The 22,891-nt window shown below is 51.0% G+C and overlaps 2 protein-coding genes across 3 annotated transcripts; one reads left to right on the plus strand and one right to left on the minus strand.

Moving 5' to 3' along the window:
- The first annotated feature begins 1,620 nt into the window (after positions 1 to 1,620).
- RGS4 (regulator of G protein signaling 4) lies at positions 1,621 to 8,186 on the plus strand. 2 transcript variants are annotated; one of them, XM_005147103.4, is made up of 5 exons: positions 1,621 to 1,772; positions 4,244 to 4,348; positions 4,977 to 5,038; positions 5,785 to 5,951; positions 6,483 to 8,186. In XM_005147103.4, the coding sequence occupies exons 1-5, from the start codon at positions 1,729 to 1,731 to the stop codon at positions 6,732 to 6,734; spliced, it is 630 nt and encodes a 209-aa protein (XP_005147160.1). In that variant the 5' UTR covers positions 1,621 to 1,728; the 3' UTR covers positions 6,735 to 8,186. The 2 variants fall into 2 exon arrangements, with proteins under 2 accessions (XP_005147160.1, XP_030903146.1); XM_031047286.2 differs by lacking the exon at positions 5,785 to 5,951 and having other exon boundaries at positions 1,639 to 1,772; positions 6,483 to 6,553.
- A 755-nt stretch (positions 8,187 to 8,941) lies between these two features.
- RGS5 (regulator of G protein signaling 5) lies at positions 8,942 to 21,400 on the minus strand. Its single transcript, XM_005147101.3, has 5 exons — positions 21,283 to 21,400; positions 16,475 to 16,585; positions 13,655 to 13,716; positions 13,388 to 13,554; positions 8,942 to 12,873 (listed from the first exon to the last, which is right to left on the minus strand). Exons 1-5 carry the CDS (start codon positions 21,324 to 21,326, stop codon positions 12,712 to 12,714), a joined length of 546 nt encoding a protein of 181 aa, XP_005147158.1. The 5' UTR covers positions 21,327 to 21,400; the 3' UTR covers positions 8,942 to 12,711.
- Positions 21,401 to 22,891: the final 1,491 nt, after the last annotated feature.

The following is a 22,891-nucleotide window of genomic DNA, read 5'->3' on the forward strand; positions in this document are numbered from 1 at the left end:
TTTCATGTAGGCCATATTCTGCCCTTTGGCTTCTCTCCTTCCCAAACAGAAGATATCAGAGCTTTGGCATCAATTCTGCCAGTGCTCAACTGCTACCTACAGATCTGTACAGGTGCTGTCAGCAAGCAACACCAAAACCAAAAGGGATTCACTGAGTTAAAGTTTTACACTGCCCTGAGCTGGGACTTATTTTCAGTCCAGACACTGCAGAACTTGCAGGTGTGTTGCTTCAGGTTTGGCAACGGGATAGTTACATTCCTACAAAAGCATTTATAGTTAATTCAGCAGTTAATAATCTGAGAGGATGCGGTGTGCCAAGGCAGGTAAACTAGCCTGGGGTTTGGGCTGTCTGTGCTGCTGGCTGTAGGCTCTAGAGACGCAGGAAGGAAAATCTCACCCTGCATCTTCTGCAGGTCATGGGCAAAGTATTTAAGGGTTTCTGGAGGAGGAAGTGCAGCAGTGGTGGCATGGGCAGACAGCCTGCTCCTGAAATGAACCTTCTTTATTTCACAGCGGGAGCAAGTCTTCAGGTGTGGGAGACCATATGCACGCCTGTCTGCCCAGAGCTTTCCCCTCTTCCATAATGATGGTACAGGCTGTGCTGAGCTGCAACTCAATAAATATCAACCAGCTCTCTCCAGAGAGACAACTGCTTTCTGCACCCTCCATGGGCTGAGCACAGGTAATGTAGCTAGGCTCATTCTGCTCTTCCTTGTGAGTACAGGCAGTGTAGTCACCACCAAACATCTCCACAGCCAGGGGTTTCATCCTTTAGCACACAGCAGCCTCAACACTGCTGCAAATTCCTCTCTGGGCAGGCACAGTTATGCCTATTGTTTTAATTAATCATCTTTCCTTGGAGATTCAGGGAGTTCTGATTCCCAAGGTCTAGCTTTTGATTAGGGTCAAATATGGTATATCTAAGGCAGCTGTGTGACCAGCCTCCTCCTGTCTTTATTTGTACAGATGTGCATGAGCTGTCCCCAAATGCATGTGTGCCAGGACACACACATTTTATGTTCCAATAGTGATATGCCCCTCAGAGCTTTTTTTTCAGCTCCACCAAAAGTATATATCCACATGCCTCTAGAATAAAACAGGACAGTCTTCTCTGCCTGGGTTGTTCCCTGTTGAATTTACATTTTCTTTCCTCAGAGCTCTGTTTTCTGCATATTTTGGGATTATAGGAACCTTTTGTGTTTAAAATTCTTGTCCCTTGTTTTCCCCAGGTTACTTTAAATAGTAGAAAATAAACTGAGGAACCATCAAAGCTCATCTCACTTCTCCGAACTGATTCTCTGAACCTTTTTACCATCTGTGCCCCTCTGAAAATCTACAGCTTTTATCTACACCGTTCCACCTTTTGCAATAGAGGAAAGCCCCTGAAGCTCTTTCTGCCCTTTTAAAAGAATCCACCTATGCAGCCAGACACCAAGCTTCATTTCTGTTAAGGTTTTCGACCCCACTCACTCCTTTGTCTTGGCTTATACGTCAGCCTGTTCCTCTTGGGTGGGCAAAAAGGGGATGGGTGCTGCCGCTGTGCTGAGTCCTGACTGGGTCACCCAGTGCTGCTGGGCTGTCTGGGCTAGGCTATAAAACAGAGCCAAGGCAGCGCAGCTGGCTCAGAGACCAGACTGAATTCTGCAGACGCGAGAGACCCACGCGCAGCCTCTGCCTCCTCCTGCGTTGCTGTTTTTCCTGGAATACAGAACCAACCTCCAGAGCAAGATGTGCAAGGGACTCGCTGCGCTGCCAGCCACTTGCTTAAAAAGGTACTGTTTATTTCTGAGCGTCTGTTAATGGTCTTGTTAGGCTGATGTATTGAACTTGGTGTCTGAAGTACAAGTGGCAGATTCGGTTCTGCTGCTTTTCTAAGATGAGATATAAATGATTGCTTACAGGCTATTTTTTCTTTTTCTGTTATTCAGAAGCAGAATTACATGAAGGTTTTGTACTGAGCTGTGCGAACTCTAAGCCATCCCTCTCATCAGCAAAACAAGCAGCTCTTAGCACTGCTACATATTGATATTCCTGTCATCTGTTTCTGCCACAAGCTTTGCACCCTTTTCTCCTTTGAATCCTTTCTCTGCTGAATTTTCCTTGATTTTTTGAGGGAAAAAGGAGGCAGGAAGAATATATAAAAAAAAAAAAAAAGAATTGAGAGTCATTCTCCAAAACGCATCCCAAATGCAGAACACCAGCCTGGCAGGACAAGGAAGGGCTGCAAGCCAGCCCAGGGCAACGGGGATCTGGATGCGGCACCAGCCAGTGCAGGGTTAGCCCCGGGTGTGTAGGGATGGTGAGGGACCAGGGCAGGCTGTATCCTGGTGCACAGTGCTGTGGGGCTGGCCATTCCCAGTGTGCTGTGCTGATCAGGAAGGGCTGAGCTGTACCCCTGCCATGGGTGCATGATCTGGCTGCACCCTTGTGTGCGGCGCCAGCCAGGCATCCCTGTGCCCCCAGACACGCTCTTGGCTTCATAGCCTGCCCTGCAGCCCGGTGTGAAGGGGTCTCTATGAGAACAAGGTGGCCATGAGCTCTCATGGAGAGGTGTTACTCCCTTACAGGTGCCTTGAGACCCCCAGCAGAGTGGCCCAGGTCCCCAGAATGGCACCAGTCCCACAGAAGTCCCTGCTCATCCAGCCCATGCAAACTTGCATGGGTCTCTGATGGTGCAGTGCTTTCCAGCCCCTCATGCCTTCAGGCTGCTTCCCAGTGGCTGTGCAGTGGGAGAGGGTTGGGAAAATACAAACTGAGAATCAGCCAGCTCCCATCTAGAAGAAAAAAGCTTCCACTCATGGTGGGTTTGAAAACAAGTGCTGAAAATGCACGGAAGAAATATTGACACCCCCCCCCCCCCCCCCCCCCCCCCCCCCCCGAGTTTGCAGGAACATGTGATCGGAAAAAAAAAAAAGAACATTAAAAAATACAGGAGGAGTAGAGAGTTCACATCTTTTAACCTTTCTGTTCAGGATTCCCAAGAAAATCCCTCTCTCCCAGAAAGCTGCGGCACTCACTGCAAGCAGCAGCTGCTGCCGCCTTCCCGCAGACCTGAGCAGTCTCCTGGGGGCAAGCAGCATGACCGCACGAGGCAGCCGAGTCTGCCAGTGCCGAGTACTCGATATCTGCCAAGGAAAGGCCTGGGTGCTGGCCCTCATCACAAACACCCTGCTCTAAGGAAGCTCTGAGGTCCCTTCACTCTCACCCTAGGGCTGCGGTTGTTAAGGATACATTTACAAGCACAGCAAAGTAGTGAGATAAGATATGATCTATGATGGGGGGGGGGGTGCTGACAGGGTGCAAAGAGCACTGCTGGGAGGCTGAGAAGCTACCAGAGCTCAGCCCCTACACAGCCTCTTGCTCTTTTCCAGCCTCTGATCTGAGAAGCAGGAGAGTAATTTTCTTCTTACACTATCATTGCACCCTGCGGCAGGCCAGGGGTTGTGCCCCAGAGCAAGCAGGACTGATTTACCCACCCCTTCCTTCAGTTCTTAAATTGGAAGAAAATTCAGAGAGATGCTGTGAGCAATACCAGCTGTATATCTAGATCTGCTATCAGGCAATGATTGTCCTAAGCATGCTAGAAGGCAGAACAAAATTAAACATGAATCCTTGAGGAGCTTGCTGTGGAGCAGGGGATTAGCCTGCAGTTAGTATGGTCTGGTTGTGGTGAAGCTCATGGCTCAGCTTCTGATTTCACCCCTGGTCCTGCTTTGAGCCCTTTGCTTCCTCACTTCCCTCTGTGTCACAGGCAGCTGCTTGATGGTGTGGCCTGGCATGGCCCTGCTGTTTCTGTAGCTTGATGATGAGGCAGGGAGATGGCAGGGGCTGCCAGAAAGGATTAGTAAGGTTGTAAGAACCAGACACTAGTAGCTGTGCAAACCAGTCAAGGAGAAGTGACGCATTTACAGTGCTGTGATGCCTTTTTATCATAATAATGTAATTGTAAACAGTAGGAAAACAGCAACTTCTCCCCCTTTGCAAGGCCCACCTCCAGGCACATGACCTTCTCAGCAAGAAAATGGTGCTGTTGAACACGAAAGATTACTTCTTTGACTTTGTTGTGTTTGTCCAGCAGCAGAAATGTGCATTATGTGGGGAGAGGAAAGTCAGCACTGGAGTCACTAGCAGCCACTTGCATTTGTGTCATGAGTGAAGCTAAAGGAGCTTGTTGTGGGTGAGGACACTGCAGAAGGAATTGTAATGCATTATCTTCATCTTGCTCTTGAATTGTTTCTTTCAGTGCCAAAGACATGAAGCATCGTCTGGGCTTCTTGCTGCAGAAGTCAGACTCCTGTGACTATGGCTCTTCTCAGGGCAAGAAGGAGAAAATATCTTCAAGCCAGAGGTAAGAGCAGATGCTGCCATGTAGTTGAGGCCAGGCTGGCCGCAACAAGTTATTTACTCCTTCACTGAGCTGAACTTCATTAGTGTTTCTGCTGCTGCCTCCTGATAACTCCTGAACACCTGTGTTTGAATCTAGTGGGGCAATAGTTCTCAGGTATTGATAGTCCCTTTCCATGAGGAAAGTTAAACTAGATGTCCCTTTCTGCCAGCACTTCCGTGATTCAACATGCATATGCACAAGGAAAGATTTGTGCAGGGGAATAACGCCTTCACAAGACCCAGCTGCTGTTCCCCTGACAGGTTAAGGAAATCAGCTCTTTGGAGTTTGCCGATGTGACCTGTGAGAATGGTCCCAGCTCCATGCTCCAGCAGGAGATGCAACCAGTCACGAAATAAACACAAAATCTCCAATAATTGCCAGAATAGCAAACCAGAATTTCTGTAGATTGTATCTGGGATACTCAGGGGTCTCTCTAAAGGAACCTGACATTTCCTTCTTGGTCTTTTGTGTATGCTCTTAGAACAATCAGAGAAAAAGATATTCTAATGGTGCAGAGCAAAAGAACAAATTTGTCTCTTCTGTATGGCCCTTAAATCTTCCCTATATTTCTCCCTTTGTCTCCTTTTAGGGTTAGCCAAGAAGAAGTCAGAAAGTGGGCAGACTCTTTGGAAAACTTGATCCATCATGACAGTAAGTAAAGAGGGCCCTTCTGCTGCCTGCAGAGTGTGCGTGCTGTGAGCAGTCCCTGGAGTGAGCATGGGATGTTATCTTATGTCTCTTAGCAGCACACAGTACCTCTTTTGGCCACACAGGCCTCTGGGATAGGTGGTGAAGTGTCCCCTTGGTGAAATCCCAGGGACAATCACAAATGTCAAGAGTGGGGCTTTGACCTGTTGCTGAGCTGTCCTTTTTGTAAATGCAACTGGTTTATCCCCTCTGCAAGGGGGAGTGCAAGACCACAGCATACAGTTAACAGTGGATTAAACAAGAACCAAAAAGTGGAGAAACTGAGCCCATGGGAGACTTCCTGTCAGTTCCGGGCTACACTGATGTCCTTGAGGTTTCCTTTGTGCTGTTCCCATGGCCTGAGACTTCTGTTGGCTGTCTCCTCAGGGCCTCCTGGGAGCATGTGAGTTGCCTGTGTTCTCCTGGCTGAGACACTGGAGCAGTCTCACAGTGGAGGAGCAGGCAGCTGGGGGACCCATATGCGACATCCCCATGGGGCCTGTTTGAATTCCAGGCTCCCTCAACAGGCACAAGCTGCGTGAGGAACTGCCATGGAGGCAGGCAGCCATCCTTGCTGCTAGCCCCAGGGGAGCTGCTCATTCTGCTCTGGGAAGGAGATCCCACAATTGCTGTTTGCTAGGGTTTACAGGTACAACTATCCAGGAACCCACACTCTTGCCTGATCTGTTCTTTCTCTAAACAATCCATAGGAGGACTGGCTGCTTTCCGTGCCTTTCTCAAATCTGAGTACAGTGAGGAAAACATCGAGTTCTGGGTCAGTTGTGAGGACTACAAGAAAACCAAGTCACCAGCCAAGCTCAGCCCCAAGGCCAGAAAGATCTATGACGAGTTCATCTCAGTGCAGGCAACAAAAGAGGTATGTGCACGGAACATTTATTGGGCAAAGGTATCAGCCTGAATTCTGAACTAGCCAGCAGCACAGGGAGGTAGAGATTGGTAATTTCACATGAGCTGAAGGGTGCTGCTTCTCTGCTAGTTAGCGAGTAAATGGTGTCATTTTTATTGCTTCCATATTAAACTTGGATAGAGAGAAAGTGGATTTAGTCACAATCATGTGACCACCCTGTGGGCGTACTCAAATGGGAGAAGCCCAAGAGGACTCTGATTCCCAGTGTTCCTGCTCCTCCCATGCAGTTTAGTTTCCTGGCTGGTCACATCCCACAGGGGTATGTGTCAGTCCTCCCTGACAGTTCATCTGACAGAAGGGATGCATTGGTATTCAGCTGAGCAGATTCTGCCAAGGATGTGGAGTGTCTAACAGCCGTTACAGACATCTGCCCAATAAGGAGAGCTAAACCAATTTAGTGGAGAGATGCTTGGATTTTCCCTTACCTATGCTAGCCACTTCTGGGACACATTCTAATTACGCTGTCCCTTTGGCCCACAGGTGAACCTGGATTCATGCACACGGGAGAAGACAAGCCACAATATGCTGGAGCCTACACTGTCCTGCTTTGATGAGGCTCAGAGAAAAATATTCACCCTCATGGAAAAGGATTCGTACCGCCGTTTCCTCAAGTCCCCCTACTACCTGGACTTGGTCAGCCCACCTGCTGCTGGCTGTGCGCCCGAAAACTGCAAAAGAAGCCACACTCACACCTTAGACTGTAACTCTAACATCATCTCCCAGTGCGCCTGAACCTGCAGCAAGGCAGGAGCAGGCAAGGCTCTTGCAAGAATATATGGCAGCAAAAGCATTCATTGGCATGAAGCAGCAGAGCTGTCTCCAATAGCCATCTAATGTCCCAGTTGTATCCCATGTCATGCAACAGCCAGCATTGTAATCCAAGCCAGGCTCAGTCTGTGTAGCAAACCCTCCTCTGACTCCGTTGGTGTAGGAGCCCTGGAGTCTGTGTCTGACAGGAAAGCTGGGTGCAGTCATTGTGTGTCCACTGTGTTTCTGGTGAGCCATGCAAGCCCAGAAGGGTGTTGGGGAGCACTCATCCTGACCCAGCACTACCTACCAAGGGACCAGTCTTGCAATGTTGCAGTGTGACACTTAGCAAAGAGTAGGGGAATGAGGAAGCCAAGGGAAGTGTTGGGGACTGTGATCTCCCCTTTCTAATTGGCAAAAGATTAGATGTAAAAGACTTGCTCTGGTCCTTAGCAATGTGAAGCTCTTCCCTCTGGCCACTTCTCCCTCTGTAGTATCTAGTTTATTCTGGCCAAGGGTCTTTCCTAGGGGTGTACAGAGCTACTGTTTTGGAGATGGTTCATTATTTTGTATATTATTGTGTCCCTCATGCTCTCAGGTAAAACACTGTAGCAGAGCAGAACAGAAACAAGTTCCTTCTCTCCCAGATTGACAGGTGTATATTCCTGACTCTGAGAGTGCCATTTGGATTCAGGTTTATTTGCCCTGGCTTGTATGGAGCAGTTTGTGAGGGAATAGGACCACAGTCACAACAGCTGGGGGAGGAAAGACCCTGCTTGGGAGTACTTGAAAATTTTTTTCTTTTTTTAATGTTATTTATGTGAGTTTATATTTCAGTAGTAGCATGGCTCACTTTTTTTCCTGAAGATGGTAGGAGGAATGTGTCAGGCTCATTACTGCTCCTGGGCTTTGCAAGAAGGCAGCTTCATTTTTAGTCACTGCAGTTAGACATTGCCTTCACTGTGGGCTTTGGGACTGACACTGACCTGCAGTTGAAGGCAAGAAATAAGAGCAGGGCTTGCTGTCTTGGGCTGCAGTACCACATATCGCACTGTCCCCCAGCCCCTTGGTCTCTCCTTAGTTGGATATCGCTACTCTGACAATCGTGTATTGCTTGCTCTGCATCCCAGCCCAGATAACAGTTCTCACACCGGGGTTTTGACATGGCAGGAGGAGGCTGTGGTTCTTCAGTAGACCCTTCCAGGCCCACAGAGAAACGTCTCTTCTAGCATTTGCTTTATTTTGTATTTATTCACCTGTACTGACACATACCACCATAGCATGTTCAGCTAAAAGATGGAGAGGCTTGCTAAAGCTCTGAACATAGCCAAGCATGTGGCTATGTTTATTTCCCCTGGTATTGGGAATTCTTGATAACTATTATAAAAACTGTATTGATATTTAAATAATAATGAATTCATTCTGAATTTAAAAAAATGTGCTAGTCCTTTCTAAAACGCCATTGTGTGAACCAAAGAAAATGCACAGAGACCCAATTCACTGCCAGGGTTACTCTAAGAAGTCATTTTACAAATGGCTTCACACACGTTTTAATTACGGAAAGATGAAATAGCCATTTTATCCTTCAGATGCCTTTGGAATCATGAGTGTGGGGGGTACTGGGCTTTTGGGATCAGTGCAGTGCCTGACAGTGAGCACAGCACAGGGACCACCCTGTCTTCCTGAGGGGCTGGTCTGAGTGTGAGGCTCCTGTGACAGACTTGGAGGGGGCAACATAAAGGAACACCTCCTTACTGAAGATGTCTTCCCACCCACAGCTCTAGAGAGGCATATGTTTAGCTCAGAGCTCAGCCTGTCCCCGTTCCTTGTGGACACAGAGCTGCCCAAAGGCTGTGCAGCTGGCAGTGAGCAGGACTGGCTCTTGTGCCCCTACAGGCACCACAGCAGCTCCCGGGGTTTGAGCTGAGCGTGTGAGCTGAAGCCTGAGGAAGCACCCAGGCAGTGGGGCTGAGGGTATCTGTGCCACGCTGGTGAGTTGCCTTTGGACCAGCCTCCTGGGGTGATGTTTTTATTTGCTTTTTCAGTTTCCTGAGAAACCAACACATCTGTTGCAGCAGAAGCTCTCAGAAGCCTTTGGTCTTGCCAGGCCTTTTGGGCACAAGTTTCAGGAGAGCACTGTAGAGGGTAAGGAAACTTCAGTGCAAAGAGATAAAATGAATCATCAATCAAGATAGTAGCAGAAATAACATGTTTATGTGTGGATTACCGAGTAGTACAAGAACATGTGTTAACACAATCAGTTCCTCAGTGCACACCTGTGCCCATGTCTTCCCCATATGAAGATCTGTAGTGGAAAGCACACAGAGAACATCAGCCTGAAAACCTGCTTCTTGTGTCAGGAGCCAATTGCCCCTCCTGATCTCATTTCAGCCCTTGGCCACAGCACTCAGCACCCTCCAAGAAGTGACCAAGGAATGGGGGGAGCCTGGACGAGCCCTGGGACACCCTCAGCCACCCCTGGGCAGTCCCCAAGGTTGGGACCAGGCAACACCAGCACAGTCCTCAGTCACTGTGTTGGGGGAGAGCTGGGTGCATCACACCATGGCTGGGGGGGCGTGAGGTCTGGGTCACTGGAACAACCAGAAAACACACAGCAAATGATCCCCTTGCATTATTCCAAGTGATGCAGCTGCAGGGAGCCCTTCTCCACATGTCCCCATGGTGGGAAGCGGGATCCAGGGAGGCACTGAGGCAGTACCTGGTGTCTGAAGACCTGGCTGCAGCATGGGGTTACCTTGCCCCACAGCAGGGTTGGGGTCCTTCAGAGAGCACAAGACCTGCCTCCTGTGTCAGCTCCAGTGCCAGGGTGCACCAGCAGCCACAGCACAGGGTGATTCTGGAGGATGTTTTGGAAGATGCACCTTCGCGTTCACTCAGGCAGATGGCCAGGGTTTCCCTGCACAAGGTCTGAGGCTGTGCTCAACCTGCCCATGCTCATCTCTCTGACAGATCACAAGCATAATAACCAGAAACTACTTTTTGGCTCTCTGACTCACTAGGGATCCAGATGCCCACGTTAGGAGTATTGCATATATGTATGTGTGTATATTTATATATGAGTATATGGATACAGATGCACAATGTTGTGTGTATAGTGCTCATACATATGCCAAGTATCACAAGACCAGTGTGATAAAATATATGAAGATATATGATGGTTAGGATTAGCCCAACAGTAAATACCACTGGGCCTGTGGAATGCTCTGCTGTGGCAAAGGTACAGGTATTGTTGCCTTTCTGGGATGAGCCTGCTTGAGTAATTAGCCAAATGACCCTTCTACACAAACACAACTTCCCGAGAGCTCCAAAATGCTTCAGGGGCCACATTTTATGGCCACCTAGCAGATCACTGGCACTTGTTCAATCACCCCCTAAAAAAGGCTTCCAGCACTGCAGCAGAAAGCAAGCTGGGGAGGGATTTCCAATAGAGCTGTTTCATCTCTCCTGAATCCAGCCTCCACCCTTCTTTTCAGCAGAACATACCTAGACACCTTCTCCGTGCCCCACACATCGCTGTTGCAACTGGTCTCATCTCAGGTTTTGATGGCATACAGCAAGCCAGCCTCCAGCAGCATCCCACCCTCTATGGCGCTGGTGTTGGCATTTAAACTGCGAAATGTGCAACAGTATCTGGAAATAGCAGCCAGAGGCTTAAGTGAAAATGAATGATCTAGGTCTTTATGCAGGGAAGCCTGTCTGGATTTGCATTTCTGAGTCATGCTGTAAATAGGGAGCTTGAACATGCTGAACCTGCTTGTACTGACACCAGTCTGTGGAGGCATTAGGAGAGTACAGGGAGCACACATGGGAGGAGGTGGTGGGAGCACCCTGCAGCAGAAAGGTTGGCCAAGTCCCCAGCCTGTGCCCAGCTCTGCTCCTGCCTCCCCCTTGCTGCCCACCAGCTCTGGGCAGTGGGCACTGCTGGGGGAACCTGCACCCTCTTGATGGATCCCTCCTGCTGCTTGGGGTTCCCTTGGGCTCTTTGGGCCACCCAAGCTGCTCCCCACGCTCACCCCAGGGGAATGCCCTGTGAGCATCACCCTCTGCAGTTCCAGCACTGACTTTCCCAGGCCATTTGCTCCAGAGTTAGAAAATACCACGTTTGTGTGGCCTCCATTCTTCTCCTGCCTCCCCATCCCTGCCTGGAAAACATGGCCCACTTCCTGCAGTTCGGGATGTATTTTTCTTCATCACCATAGTGACACTGTGTAAATATTTGGGGCTGGTGGGGATTTGATCAGATTTTGAAAGTCTAGAAGAGGCTGGCAAACCCCTTGTTTATGTTACTGCATTTCATACAGAGTCTCATGACCTGCAGTTGAGGTTGAGCGGCCTGAGGGGGTGGCTGGTCCGGGATGCCTGATGGGAGCTTGGGTGCTTGTTATTTTGCTGGCGTTTGTCAGGTTGCCAGCTGAAGCAGCTCATTTCAAGCCATGGCCTTGTGGATGCTTCACCAGGAAACCATCATGGGGATGAAATGTCCCAGAGCCCAGGGGTTCATCACATTCGCCTCGAAGCTGAGATGAGACCCCAGCTGCCTTTCAGATATGCCCTTGCCCTATCCTCATATGTGATTTCTTGTGGTGGTGAATAGTGGGCTGGCTTTGAATCATTTCAAAAGAGCTGGTCTTTTTAAGAGACAGCCTTATAGAAACACATGTCCTGGGCAGATTGGAGGAGGCAGAAGAGAGAGATGCAGGCTACACAAACTCAGCAGATTTTGCCATCTGTTCAAGAAGCCAGGGGTTTATTTTTCATATCTCCAATAATGGTATTGTGTTTGTGTTTGTGGGGGAGGGGGGGTGGGTTGTTTTTTTAATCAGCTCTAAACGGTTGCAATTGCAGCTTTTTCGGCCCCAACATGATTTTCCTTCCTCCTCTAATCGATGCCCCTCAATTGGGTTTGTGCAGAAGTATCGCTTCGGCATGCCTACTGCAGAGAGAAGCAACAGGAGCAAGAAATCACTGCAGCAACACCTGAAGCTGCAGTCCTGCATAGGGCTGCACGCAGGCACTGGGGACAGGGCCACAGGCTGCAGGCTATGAGCTCAGTACATCGTGCAAGTGGTTGGAGCGAGCAGGAAGTCTGGGTTGCTAAACAGTCCTGGTGTTTTGAGCAAACAGATCTCATTTTCTCCTCTTTACTGTCTTTAGTGTGAAGCAAAGAGACTGCCTCACAGCTGACTCCAGGAGGAGTCACAGGGGAAGTGGTGGTGCAGGCTCACTCTGCCACCCCTCATACCAGCCCAGTGCACCCTGCAGCACATGGCCATGCAGCTCCTGGCTCAGCTGGCCCTGCCATTCCACCATCCCTGCCACCCTGCTGTCCCAGCCATACAGCTGTCACTGTTCCTGCTGATGATCTGCTTTCTGAAGACCAGGTGACACCAGTCCCTTGATGGACATGCCCCAGCCTGCACCCCAGGACTACAGGACTTAGCCAGGGAGGGCAGCACCCACAGGGTACCCTATGCAGCCACAGCAACACCCTGGGAAGCTGGGAGAAGGGGGCAAGCCTGGGCTAGACCAATGATTTTGGCAAAACTGGAAGAAAAATTGTCACGTCCTAAGATGTCCTAGAGAAGGCAGAGCTGGAACCTCTAAGCCTCCAACTAAAGCCAAGACCCACAGTGCTAGGAACTTGCCAGCTCCCAGTCACTGCAGGGCTGGAGCTGCTCCCACCCTTCTGGGTCCCAAACCCAGGGAGGATCAGAGGGGTTTCTGCTAACTGGTCTTTCATGGGAGAGGAAAGAGACTGTAAGAGAGGAAACAACAGGACATCTGACAGTCCAAAGCACAGGCGGGGATGCTTAGCAATGCTCCTGGGTGCTCCTCTAGGGTGGTATCAAGAAAGTAAAGCGGCTGAGGAGAAGGGGCAGGTGTTTAGATAGAAGCAGAGGGGCCGCCCGCAGGGAACGCCTCGCACAGCCCTGCCACATTGCTACTTGATTAACTCTTGATAGAACTCCGACCGCACAAATCTGGGTAGTGAGTCTTTCTCCATCAGGGCAAAAATCCTCTTCTGGGCCATGTCAAAGCTGCTTGGTGATGGCTCCACCAGGTTCTTCATGGTCACAGCCTTGGTGAAGTGGTCGATGTTCACCTGTGATTGAGTGTAAGAGACATGGGGACCCTGCCCTTGCAAGGGATGGGTGATGGCATCTCCCATCCCCTGCTCTTTCCCACCAACAACCATACAAAGGTTATGAGGAGGGACCAAAGTAGGTTCACTTATCTGGGAAGATTATTGGTGGCAAATCTGTAAGGATGAGGTTTATCCAGCAGCACAGCTAACTCGGGGAGGGAGATGACTGTAAATTTTCACCCCTTATGATCAATGTAAGCCCTCTGTGGGGAGAGGGGAACAGGCATGTGCTGGAGGTGCCTATGGCAGGAAACAGCCCAGCAGAGGCTGAGCATGCAAACAGGGACACCGAGGCTGTGAAGGGTGGGAGGGCAGCACATTGGGATAGGACTGCCCTTGGCTGAGGGCACTGCCCTCCAAGCCCGTCAGCCATGGTACAAGGTGCCCTGCAGCCAATGCTTTCCTTGGGATTAGGCAACTGGGGCAGCAGCCTCATTCCTCTGGTACCAGCTCCTGCCCCAAGGCCACTGACCTCTTTGGGTGCCTCAGTCTGAATGAACTCCTCATAGATCTTTTTGGCCTTCTCCGCCATCTTCATGGGGGACTTGGTTTTCTTGTAGTCCTCGCAGGCCATCCAGAACTCAATGTTCTCCTCACTGAACTCAGAGCGCAGGAAGCTGTGGAAGCTGGCGAGCCCATCTGTGGGGGGAGACAAGCAGACTGAGCACTGGTAGTCCCAGGGACTGATCCCTTGTTGAGCACCCGGTGGGGACATGACCACTGGTGAATGTGAACTTACAGGGGTTTTGCAGGAGCTTCTCCAGGGAATCACGCCACTGCAGAGCCTCCTCCAGTGATGGCCTGAAGGGAGTAAAGAAAGCCCAGGTGGTCCATGCTCAGCACAGCACCGGTCTGAGCTGCAGGTTTTCAAACAGTTCTTTTAAAAATCAGGAGGAAAGAAGTAACAAGCTGTGGACACTGTTGCAGAGTGAGAACAATGGTTGAGAAATAGGGATGCTACTATGCTGTAGTATAGTACTCTCCTCCCAGGCCCAGCCAAGAGCCAGGGAAGGTGAGGATGGGGCTGGATGGGCAAATTCCCTGGTGTCTGAGCAGAGATACTGTTGAACTGCGAATCGAGCAGCCATGGTTCCCTTCCTTTCCCCAGCACCTATGGATGGGAGGGCAGAGTGGGTCTCTGCAGGCAGCTGGAAAGCGTCGCTATGTTTTTCCACTGGGATGGGGAAGGATGCTTCCTGCTGGAGGGGGTGGAAAGGCCGGATCATTCTAGCCCTGCACTGTCGGGTGGGGGTCAGCAGCCTTCAATTCCCACAGCCCTCTTGTCCCATTCCCACGGCCCACAGCAGGGAAGGATGCGGCCCTGGCTCCCTTCCTCCCCAGTGAAAACCTTCGGTGTTCTTCATGTACGTGGGTTTTCCTCTGTTTTTTTTTCTTCTTTTTTGATGCAATTCATGTAAATGTGACAGTGTGACTAAAGAGCTTTGGGGGGGGGGGGGGGATTGTTTGTGGTTCTGGGTCTTGTTGGGGTTTTCTTAAGCCCCAAGGAGTTTGACCACGCTGCCCTGGGGTGCACTGATGCCCAGTGTTGGAGGGGAACCCACCCCCACAATTGCTGAGTGCTGGATTCACTACAGGCCATCACCACTCCCCACGGCCAATGCAGCACTCAGGCTTGTTTTGCTGTTTGTTTTGCTATGCACTGGGGCTGAACCCCTCTGGGTGAGCAGAGCAACCCTGAGGCTGGAAGGGAGCAGTGGGCAGGACAACCTGCTGGTCCTGGGGACATTGGTGCTTCGGCAGGGGTTCTGGGGTAAGTGCAGATGCTCCCATTCAGCTACCTTGCCCTGGCTTCAGCTGGGAGAGGAGTGTGGCAGAAATGCAAGACTTTCTCGGGTTGGGTGTCCAGCCCTCACTCGTCATCAAACCACCAGCAACCACAGTAAAGACCATGGCGGGGGCTCTGGTCATTCACTTTCTGCACCTCAAATTGCATTTGCACTTGCCACCAAGGATGAAAAGCTCTTCCTACCCCTGTGTTCCTGGCAGGCGCCTCCCCACCCTCGTGAGAGGGAGCATCACTGCAGGTATCCAACACAATCCAGATTTCCTGGAAACTACCAAATTCATTTTTCCATTAGCTGAATGTCCCAGGGATGAAATTAACTCTGAGCAAGATGCTGATGGATGAGTGATATAGAGGCTCCACAGTGCAGGAGAAAACAACTCCTCCAGCCAGCGGGGAGTGAAGATGTGCTCCAGCTTTCTACACAGACAGCTAATGGGGACAAATGTGTCTCCTTTGCAGGCATCCAGTGCATGCCAGCAACAGAGTGTGAAGTGCACTGTCTGTCGGGGCTCTGCCTAACCTGCCTGGCCCAGGCGGCTCTCACTGGGCAGCGCTGCAGCAGACAGGCACAGCACTGGCAAATGTCCCCATGTTCTTTGTGGGCTCTTGTCAGGGTGAGCAGGTTGTTCATCTGCACTTTGGGTTGTTTAGGGGGTTCCTTTTGGTTTGTTTTGAGTTTTTTAGCAATCCCTTGGCAGGGGGTTACTGGTTTAGAGTAACATTACCTGGGCTGAAGGGGACAGGTGTAAAACAAAAAGTTGTGATTTTAAGGAGGAAATAGAAACCTGGCCTTATGAAGAGTGGGCACGAGCCTCTCCTGGTTTTCATTGTGACATGGCCACTCAGACCCTTCAAGATGAGCTCTTGCTCCCGGTGCCAAGAGCAAGGCTGGCTGGGCCAGTCAGCCTCCTACCTCCAGCAAGTCAGTCTGGGTGCTGTCAGACCTGGGTCCTCCAGCACTGTCTGTGCAGCCCCAGGGCAGGGCTATGGTCTCCAGGACAGTCACACACACCTGATGGTGACAGGGCTGAGGGGTGCCAGAAAAGTGGCCAGGGCAACTCAGGCACCTGGCTCAGCTACCTGAGGCTGTATTGGAGGTACCCCAGGCAAGGCCATCATCATATGGCCAGGAAGCCATCTTGCTTCTAGATTAAAGCTAACATTTCTTTCCAAGGTTTCTTTTGCCTCCTTTGAACTGTTAATCCTGCAACACAGCTCATCAGTTCTCTAGCTTCTCTTCTTCTTTGCTTTGTCATTAACCCAGCTTAGTGCCAGAGAGCAGAGGCTTGAGACAAAGGCAGTAAGTGAGAAGGTGCCATCATCACAGAGCTGCCCAGAGCCAGGCATCACACTGCAGGGCCATGCACACAGGTTAGGGACACACTGCCATGTTTAAGCCAGCAGACTGTGCAAAATTGGCACCCCTGGGCTGAGGCGGGTGACTCAAAGAAGTCCAATTGCCAAATGCCTCTGGCAAACCCTTATCAAATAATGTGAAATCTCATCAGAAGTAAATTGAGTTTCCAGGAGAAATCTGGTTTTCATAAAGCTGTATTGCCTGACACGTCTCATGTTGCCCTGACAAAACTGTCTGAGCCCACATCTAATGCATGGGTCATGAGGACCATATCACGAGCTGCCTGTCATGTAAAGCCTGCTGTGCCTACTAGCAGCAGGGGCTTCAGCTCCTTCTTGTCCACCTCTCCAGCCAGGCATGAATGCCTCCACAGCCCACCTCAGCACAGTACTCACTTCTGGGCCTTGGAAGGCTTTTCCGGCTTCTCTGGATAGGGGATAATGAAGTCAATGGCTGAGTCAGGTTTCTGGAGCAATGTGCCCAGCTTGGTCTTGATCTCCTTGGCCCTGCAAGAAGGGATGAGCAAAGACAGGTCAGGTGGAAGGGATGGGACAGTGGGGATGGTCCCTGCTTGCGCCTGCATGGACCCTAGCACAGCCACTGGTGAGGTACAAAGCTGTGTAATTAACTAGACATGAATAAATGGACCCTAATGCTGTAAAGGTGCCTGGCTAAAGCATTTCACTCTGAATTAGCATCAGTGCTTGATCTTGATCTTGATGGCTTTGCTTTGTCCCCATCTGTGGCCAGGATAATTGCATCAGTGGAGCTGGCTGCTCTGAGGATGAATTAGGGGACATGTGCGCAGCACTTAGTTTCTATAGTGATGAGCCCAGTGGAAATGCTGGTGAGGAGATGCAGGAGCTGTCTTCAGAGAGGAGGCTGTGCAGGATGCCATGCTGGGCTGCATGGCAGTGCCTGCCCCACACCTGTCCATGTTGGGTCTGCCAGCCCTGCGTTGCCATCAGTACTCAGAGCAGGGTGCCCTAATATATATATCTAGTGTGTATATAAATAATAAATAAGCCTTATATATGCACAGGAGGTGAATGAGAGCTAGGAGACCCACTGCTTCCCCACAGGGTAGCTGGGCTTGTTGCCTTCTCCATGGCATGGCTGTCGAAGCTGGGCTGCAGCTCCCTGGGTTCAGGGCTCACTGTGCTTCTCTCTGCTGTTTATTTTCACAAGTCCTCTGTGGATGCTCACTCCCTTGCTATGTCTGCTATTTCATTTCCATTCCTTCAGCTTTTATCCTGCCTTTAAAGCTCATGCTGTGTTTTGGTTTTCCACACATCAGCCCCACAGGCGACTTTTTGAGGCCCGACATGGGCTCTTCTCCTCCATCAGCTGCCTCCCACTTCTGCTGCAGAATCCTGGCTCTGACAGCCACCCTAGCCTGGGAGCAGGTGGCGGGGCGAGCAGCTCAGTGGGGTCTGCAAGGACCACCTGCAGTGGGTGTAAGCACAGACCCAGAAACATGGCTGTGTTCATGGAAAATGTCAGCAGCTGCAGGGACAGATCCCATGGCTCGTGCTTCTGAAAAAACTTCAGTGTTGCCTGGAAGGACCAGGACATTGGGTGAAGGGTGATGAGGTTCCCAAGCTCCCACACCAAGGTGTCTCTGGGATGGAGATGGTGCTATGCACTGTTCATCCCACCCCCTCTAATAAATAAATAACATGCAAATAAATGCTCCAAGATGGAGCTGGCTCCTGACACACAAAGGCTGAGGCAAGCTATCCTGTGAGCCTCAGGTGCTCCTCAGCATCCCACTGACACTACTGTGCCAGGACCCCTGTGTCATGGCTGTGACCCACATGGATGACACAGCAGCAGCGAGGGGGGCAGGTGAAGTGAGCAGGAGCTACAGCCCCACTGGCACCAAAGCAATGGGCTGGTGCAGAAGGTGCCACAGGAAAGCTGATGGAGCAGGGTGGCCATCCCTTTGGCTTTGCTTTCACAGGCAGCTGTGTTTGTGGCCCCTGATGAAGGGGACACATGGGCTCAGGGAGCAGCAATCAAAGAGCAGCTGAGCAGAAGTGCTCAGGACAGAGCTGGGAATGCTGCCATGGCCAACCCACTGGTGGTGCTTGGTGTGGGCACCAGGGACAGTCCCCTTCAAGTGATCAGACCATGTGCCTGACCACAGGGGCTGGAGCAGGGGTGAAGAACAAGGGGGAAGGGGCTTGCCCACCTCCAAAGCAAGGATGGTGCATGCCGGGGGGGCCCAGGCAGGAGGGAAACATGGGCTGTGTGGGAGCAGGGGCACTGGGAGCAGAATCTAACGTACAACAGCCTAAGGATGTGGCAAGGCAAGACCAGGACTCTGCCACTGCCTGAGCAAGATCCAGTAACCCCCACACCCTGGTGTCATTGAGGCCAGGGCACACACAAGGTTTGGCTGTAATTGATGGTGACTTCAAGCAGCAGCAATGGATAATGCTTACACATGGTTCAAAATCTTGTTCTCCAGTTCTCACCCTCTGACACCTGAGCCCCAAACCCTTCAAATGGCTGAGGACTCCATTTCAGCTCAGCCCTGGGCCACATTCCCTTGGGCTGTCATGTAGGCGGGCTTCTTCCCAGCCTGGTCTGCTGGATTGGTGTTGGACCTCTACTGTAGCCCCACTCCCTGCTGCTCCCTGTGGAGCTCCCTTGATGGCTCCATCCCCACTCCATCCCATGGTGCTGTTGATGCACCATCAGTGGCTGCCCACCCTGCTGAAGCCCCACAGATCCTAGTGTGGGGACAGCAACAAGAAACTTCCTGCCCACGAGCAAGCCCTTGGCAATGGCACCTTCGTGAAATATAGGGAGATGGCAAAGATGAAGAAACCTGTTGAAAAGAAGTGAAAAAGGACAGGCAGGGAGCTGAGTGCTTACAGGCTGGGGGGAGGGAAGGACTATTTAAAGACATCATCCTGGCATCATCCAGCAGATGTATCATAAGCTTTCAAGCAAGGCTTCAGCAAAGGCTAAACAGCAGGGTAAAAAAGGCAGTTATAAACAAAAAGGCATCCTTCAACCCCCTCAGTTATGTCCAAGTGAGAAAAAGCAGGAGAACCGTAAACTGTGGAAGGTTAAGTGTGAGAACATATGGGAGCAAGCCAAGAAAAAGTCTGAGAAACAGCTTCCAAGAAACATTGAAAGAAAATATCTTTTTATTTAAAAAACAGCTCTGTCAAACACATCAAGGGCACGAAGGGCGCTGGGGAGGGCCAGGAGAGACTCCAGCTTCACAAACTGAAAAAAAAGAGGCTCAAAGACCTTAAAGCTGTAGCTGGAAACTAAAGCTCCTGCTATTGCAGGGAGGTGCCAGAGGGAATGCCCTTTGAGTGGAAAAAGGTGCCAGGGGGATTCGAGGAACCATAAAGCTGCAAGCATGATGCTGTACAGGCACGTAAGCAGCAGCTGTATCAGAGGGCCATGGTGGACACATGGACAAATATGGTCTATTGGAGAGGAGTCAAGGAAGCTCTGGCTGTAGGAAGAGATTCCTCCAAACTTATTGGTCCTCTCTGAAGAGCCCAGCAAGCACGTGGTTTGTGAAGAGTCAGGGGGTACTGGCCCCTTGGGTCTGCAGGAGACCCTGGATGGGCTCTCCAGACCCCATGCAGCTGCAGGGGACTGTGGATGACATTGTGGGGAACAGCATGGGAAAGGTAGTACAAAACATGCAGGGCACATGGTGTGTTTTCCTGCATGGGGATGGCCCTAGGGGAATGCAGGCTGGGACTGTGCTGTTAAATATATCACACCACACACAGTGGCCAAGCAGCAGATATTACACTGGAGTACCCGGGTGCAGCACTTGGGGAGCAGTTGTGAGAAGCTGGAGGAGGGTCTCATGAAGCAGCTGTTGAAATGCCTGTAGAGCAATACAAAATGATGCACATGGGATAAACCCAGTCCTAACTCCATGTATAAAAGCATACGGGAAGCTGACTTCAGGAGTGGGGATCTGAGCATATAATGGAGGTCAATGAAAGCATCAGCTTAGCACCAGTGGAAATAAACTTATTTTAGTATAAGAAAGTAGCAGAAGAGTGACAAGAAAGATGACACCAGAGTCAGAAATGTGTGGATCACCCATATCTTGAAGTGCTGCTGAGCCACCCATGGTGTGAGAGGCTGCAGGAGACCCAGCAAGGTGCACACAGGACCAGAAGGATGACCAAAAAGCACATTTCAAGCAAAGAAATTGTGGCAGCCCTATGCTGCTGTTTGTGCCTGTGATGGGAATTTGCCTTGTTTTTGAGCAAGCCGCATCAAGTTTCCAGTGGTACAGCTTTCACTGATAAATGGAGACTTCTCCCAAGCTCCCTCCTGAACACGGAACACCACCCTCACTCTCATCTAAAAACAGTACTAACACATCTGTAGCTGTAGGAAATCCTCACTGGGTAATTCACATGTAAACTCTTTTATCAGGTTTTACCCCAGCCTTGTGCAGTGGCCTCCCTTGCATCTCTGCTTCTCCCCGGAGCCCCTCCAAACCCCCTCCAGCTCCACAGCTTTTGCTGAGCATGGAAATAGCTGGGGCCTGGAGCCTGCCTGGGTTCCCAAGGGGCAAGAGCAGCCTGGGAAGCACCACCACCACCCAGTGCAGGTTGAGGCAGATGCCAGGGCGGAGGGGTACGAAGATGAGGATGATTGCCACAAGTGGGGCAGAGTGGGTGCTCTGCACAGAGCAGAGCATCTTGAGAGGGGCTGGGGATGGCTGATCTGTCTGTGAGGGAGACATAGGCACGTCAAGAGGATTTTGAGGCACTTTGGAGCCAAGCTGTTTGTGCCTCAGAAAGGCAAATGCTTTCCTACTCTTTCCCAGCCTCCTGTGTTTTGCAATTAGGATCTGAGGACAACACACTCCTGCTCCAGGCTCGCACAGGGGAGCAGCTGAGGTTGAGGGTGGGTCTGGGCCCAAACTCACCCCTCAGAAAGGTTCCCAAGCTGGAGAGGGTGAGTTCTGGACTGTATCAGCACTCACCCCCCTGGGGTTGTAGCCACTCGCAGCATCCTGCTGAGGAATTGCCAGCAAGCCTCCCTTCCCTCCCTCCTCAGAGCTGAGCCACCCCAGCCCCAGCAGGAGATGTCCATCATGGGGATGTGCTATAGGAAGAGCCTCTCTGCCCACAGCCACCCGTGGCAGAGCCCTGTGGGGAGGCAGGCCCCCCACATCTCCTCATGGGCTGTCCACTCTCACCTCTCCAAGCATGTGTGGGGCAGCGCTGCTAGTCCTTTGCACATCTTGGTAGGCTGTAGCTTTCCTCGGCCAGGAGAAGGGTGTGAACGATGTCTAAAGCAGGCAGTGGCTCAGTCTGAAGCCTAGCTCCCTGCTCGCACTCCTATATAGTGCCGGGAGCTGGACCCCCGCCAGCCCTGTAACCAATGCCGTCTGTCCTCCCCAGCTGGCCCCGGCACAGCAGCTTCTGGATACTGTTTTCTCCTCCCTAAGCTCACACAAGGGGAAAAAAAATGTGTTTTTTCTGGGGTTAGATCTGATTATCAAACTGGAAGGGCCAGGCTGCTACTTAGGGCACTTCAAGAAGCCCATAGGGTTTCTCTTTAATGACATACCAATATTTAGATAAGCCAGACAGAGATACGTTATTCAAGAAGGGTGTTTTCCAGTGCAAAATGTCACTTTCTAAAAAACAGCTTATGAGAAGTCTTGCTGTTGAATTGAAGGCTGTGGCTAACATCAGAATACCAGTGGTTATCAGCTGGTGAGTGACAGTGGCTGTTGTTCAAGAACAAATTCATTTTAATATAAACCTAAAAAAAAATCTTTTAATTGTAGCAAATGTTCCAGTTTTATCTGACAGTGACACTTTGATAAGGCAAAAAAAAAAAATCACACCCAGAATTTTATTATGTGCAAAATCTGGATCCTTTTTGATGCCACTTCAGAGCAGTAAAACAGACACCAGAGCTTGGAGTGGCCACATTGTGGGATGCAGGGCCTGAACAGGGACCCTGGCTCACCCTGTATGGCTCTGTCCCATCACTGTCCCATTGGATGCAGTCCCTTGCTTCCTTAAGGCTTGGGTGCTGCACAGTGCTGTGGTATTTGTTTGCTTGGGTAAGATCTCTTTGACTGCACCACTAACTCGCAACCACAGAGCCAGTGCCTCCTTATAGTGCTGACATCTGTGGCATGAGTTTCTTTCGGCCTCAGCCAGGCACCCAGCACAGTGTAAGTGAACCCCAGCAAGTGAGGCTGCCTGCTGCCAAGCAAATCATGGCAAACACTGGGATCAGCCTGGCTCTGAGTGATGCCATAGTTAAAGCCCTCACGCAGTGTCTTCCCGTGCCACTGAGGGGGTCGACGAGCTGCAACCAGCAGCTATCATGGAGTCACTCTTAACACGCCTTAGCTGTGCTTGGAGCGGAGAAAGTAACACAGCCACCCTGGGTCTTTCCCTGCTGCCAGTCAGCTGGAATGTGACAGCCTGTCCTCAGCAGGGTCACCTGGGGCATGGCCCATCACCTGGGTCTGCATGAGGGGAAAACCCTCAAACACAGGCAGAGCCTCAGCACCAGCTCTTCCGCAGTTTGTGTAGCATGACTTGCTCGCACCCGCATGGGTCTCTGCCACCCCACAATGGTGCCTGTACAATTACAGCCACGCTGGAACAGGTACAGTGCAGAAGGTGTGCGGCTCCACTCTGCTCCCACCTCCTGCTCCACCCCAACCGGGATATTCTCTGGGCATCCAGCCCGAGGTGCAGGCTCAGGATTCACCCTGAAAGTCTGCCACCTGCTTGTCCTGATCTTGGCTGCCTGGGTGACTATGGAAATATGCATCTAGG

Source organism: Melopsittacus undulatus, chromosome 6 (assembly GCF_012275295.1).
Source record: "Melopsittacus undulatus isolate bMelUnd1 chromosome 6, bMelUnd1.mat.Z, whole genome shotgun sequence".
Lineage (NCBI taxonomy): Eukaryota > Metazoa > Chordata > Aves > Psittaciformes > Psittaculidae > Melopsittacus > Melopsittacus undulatus.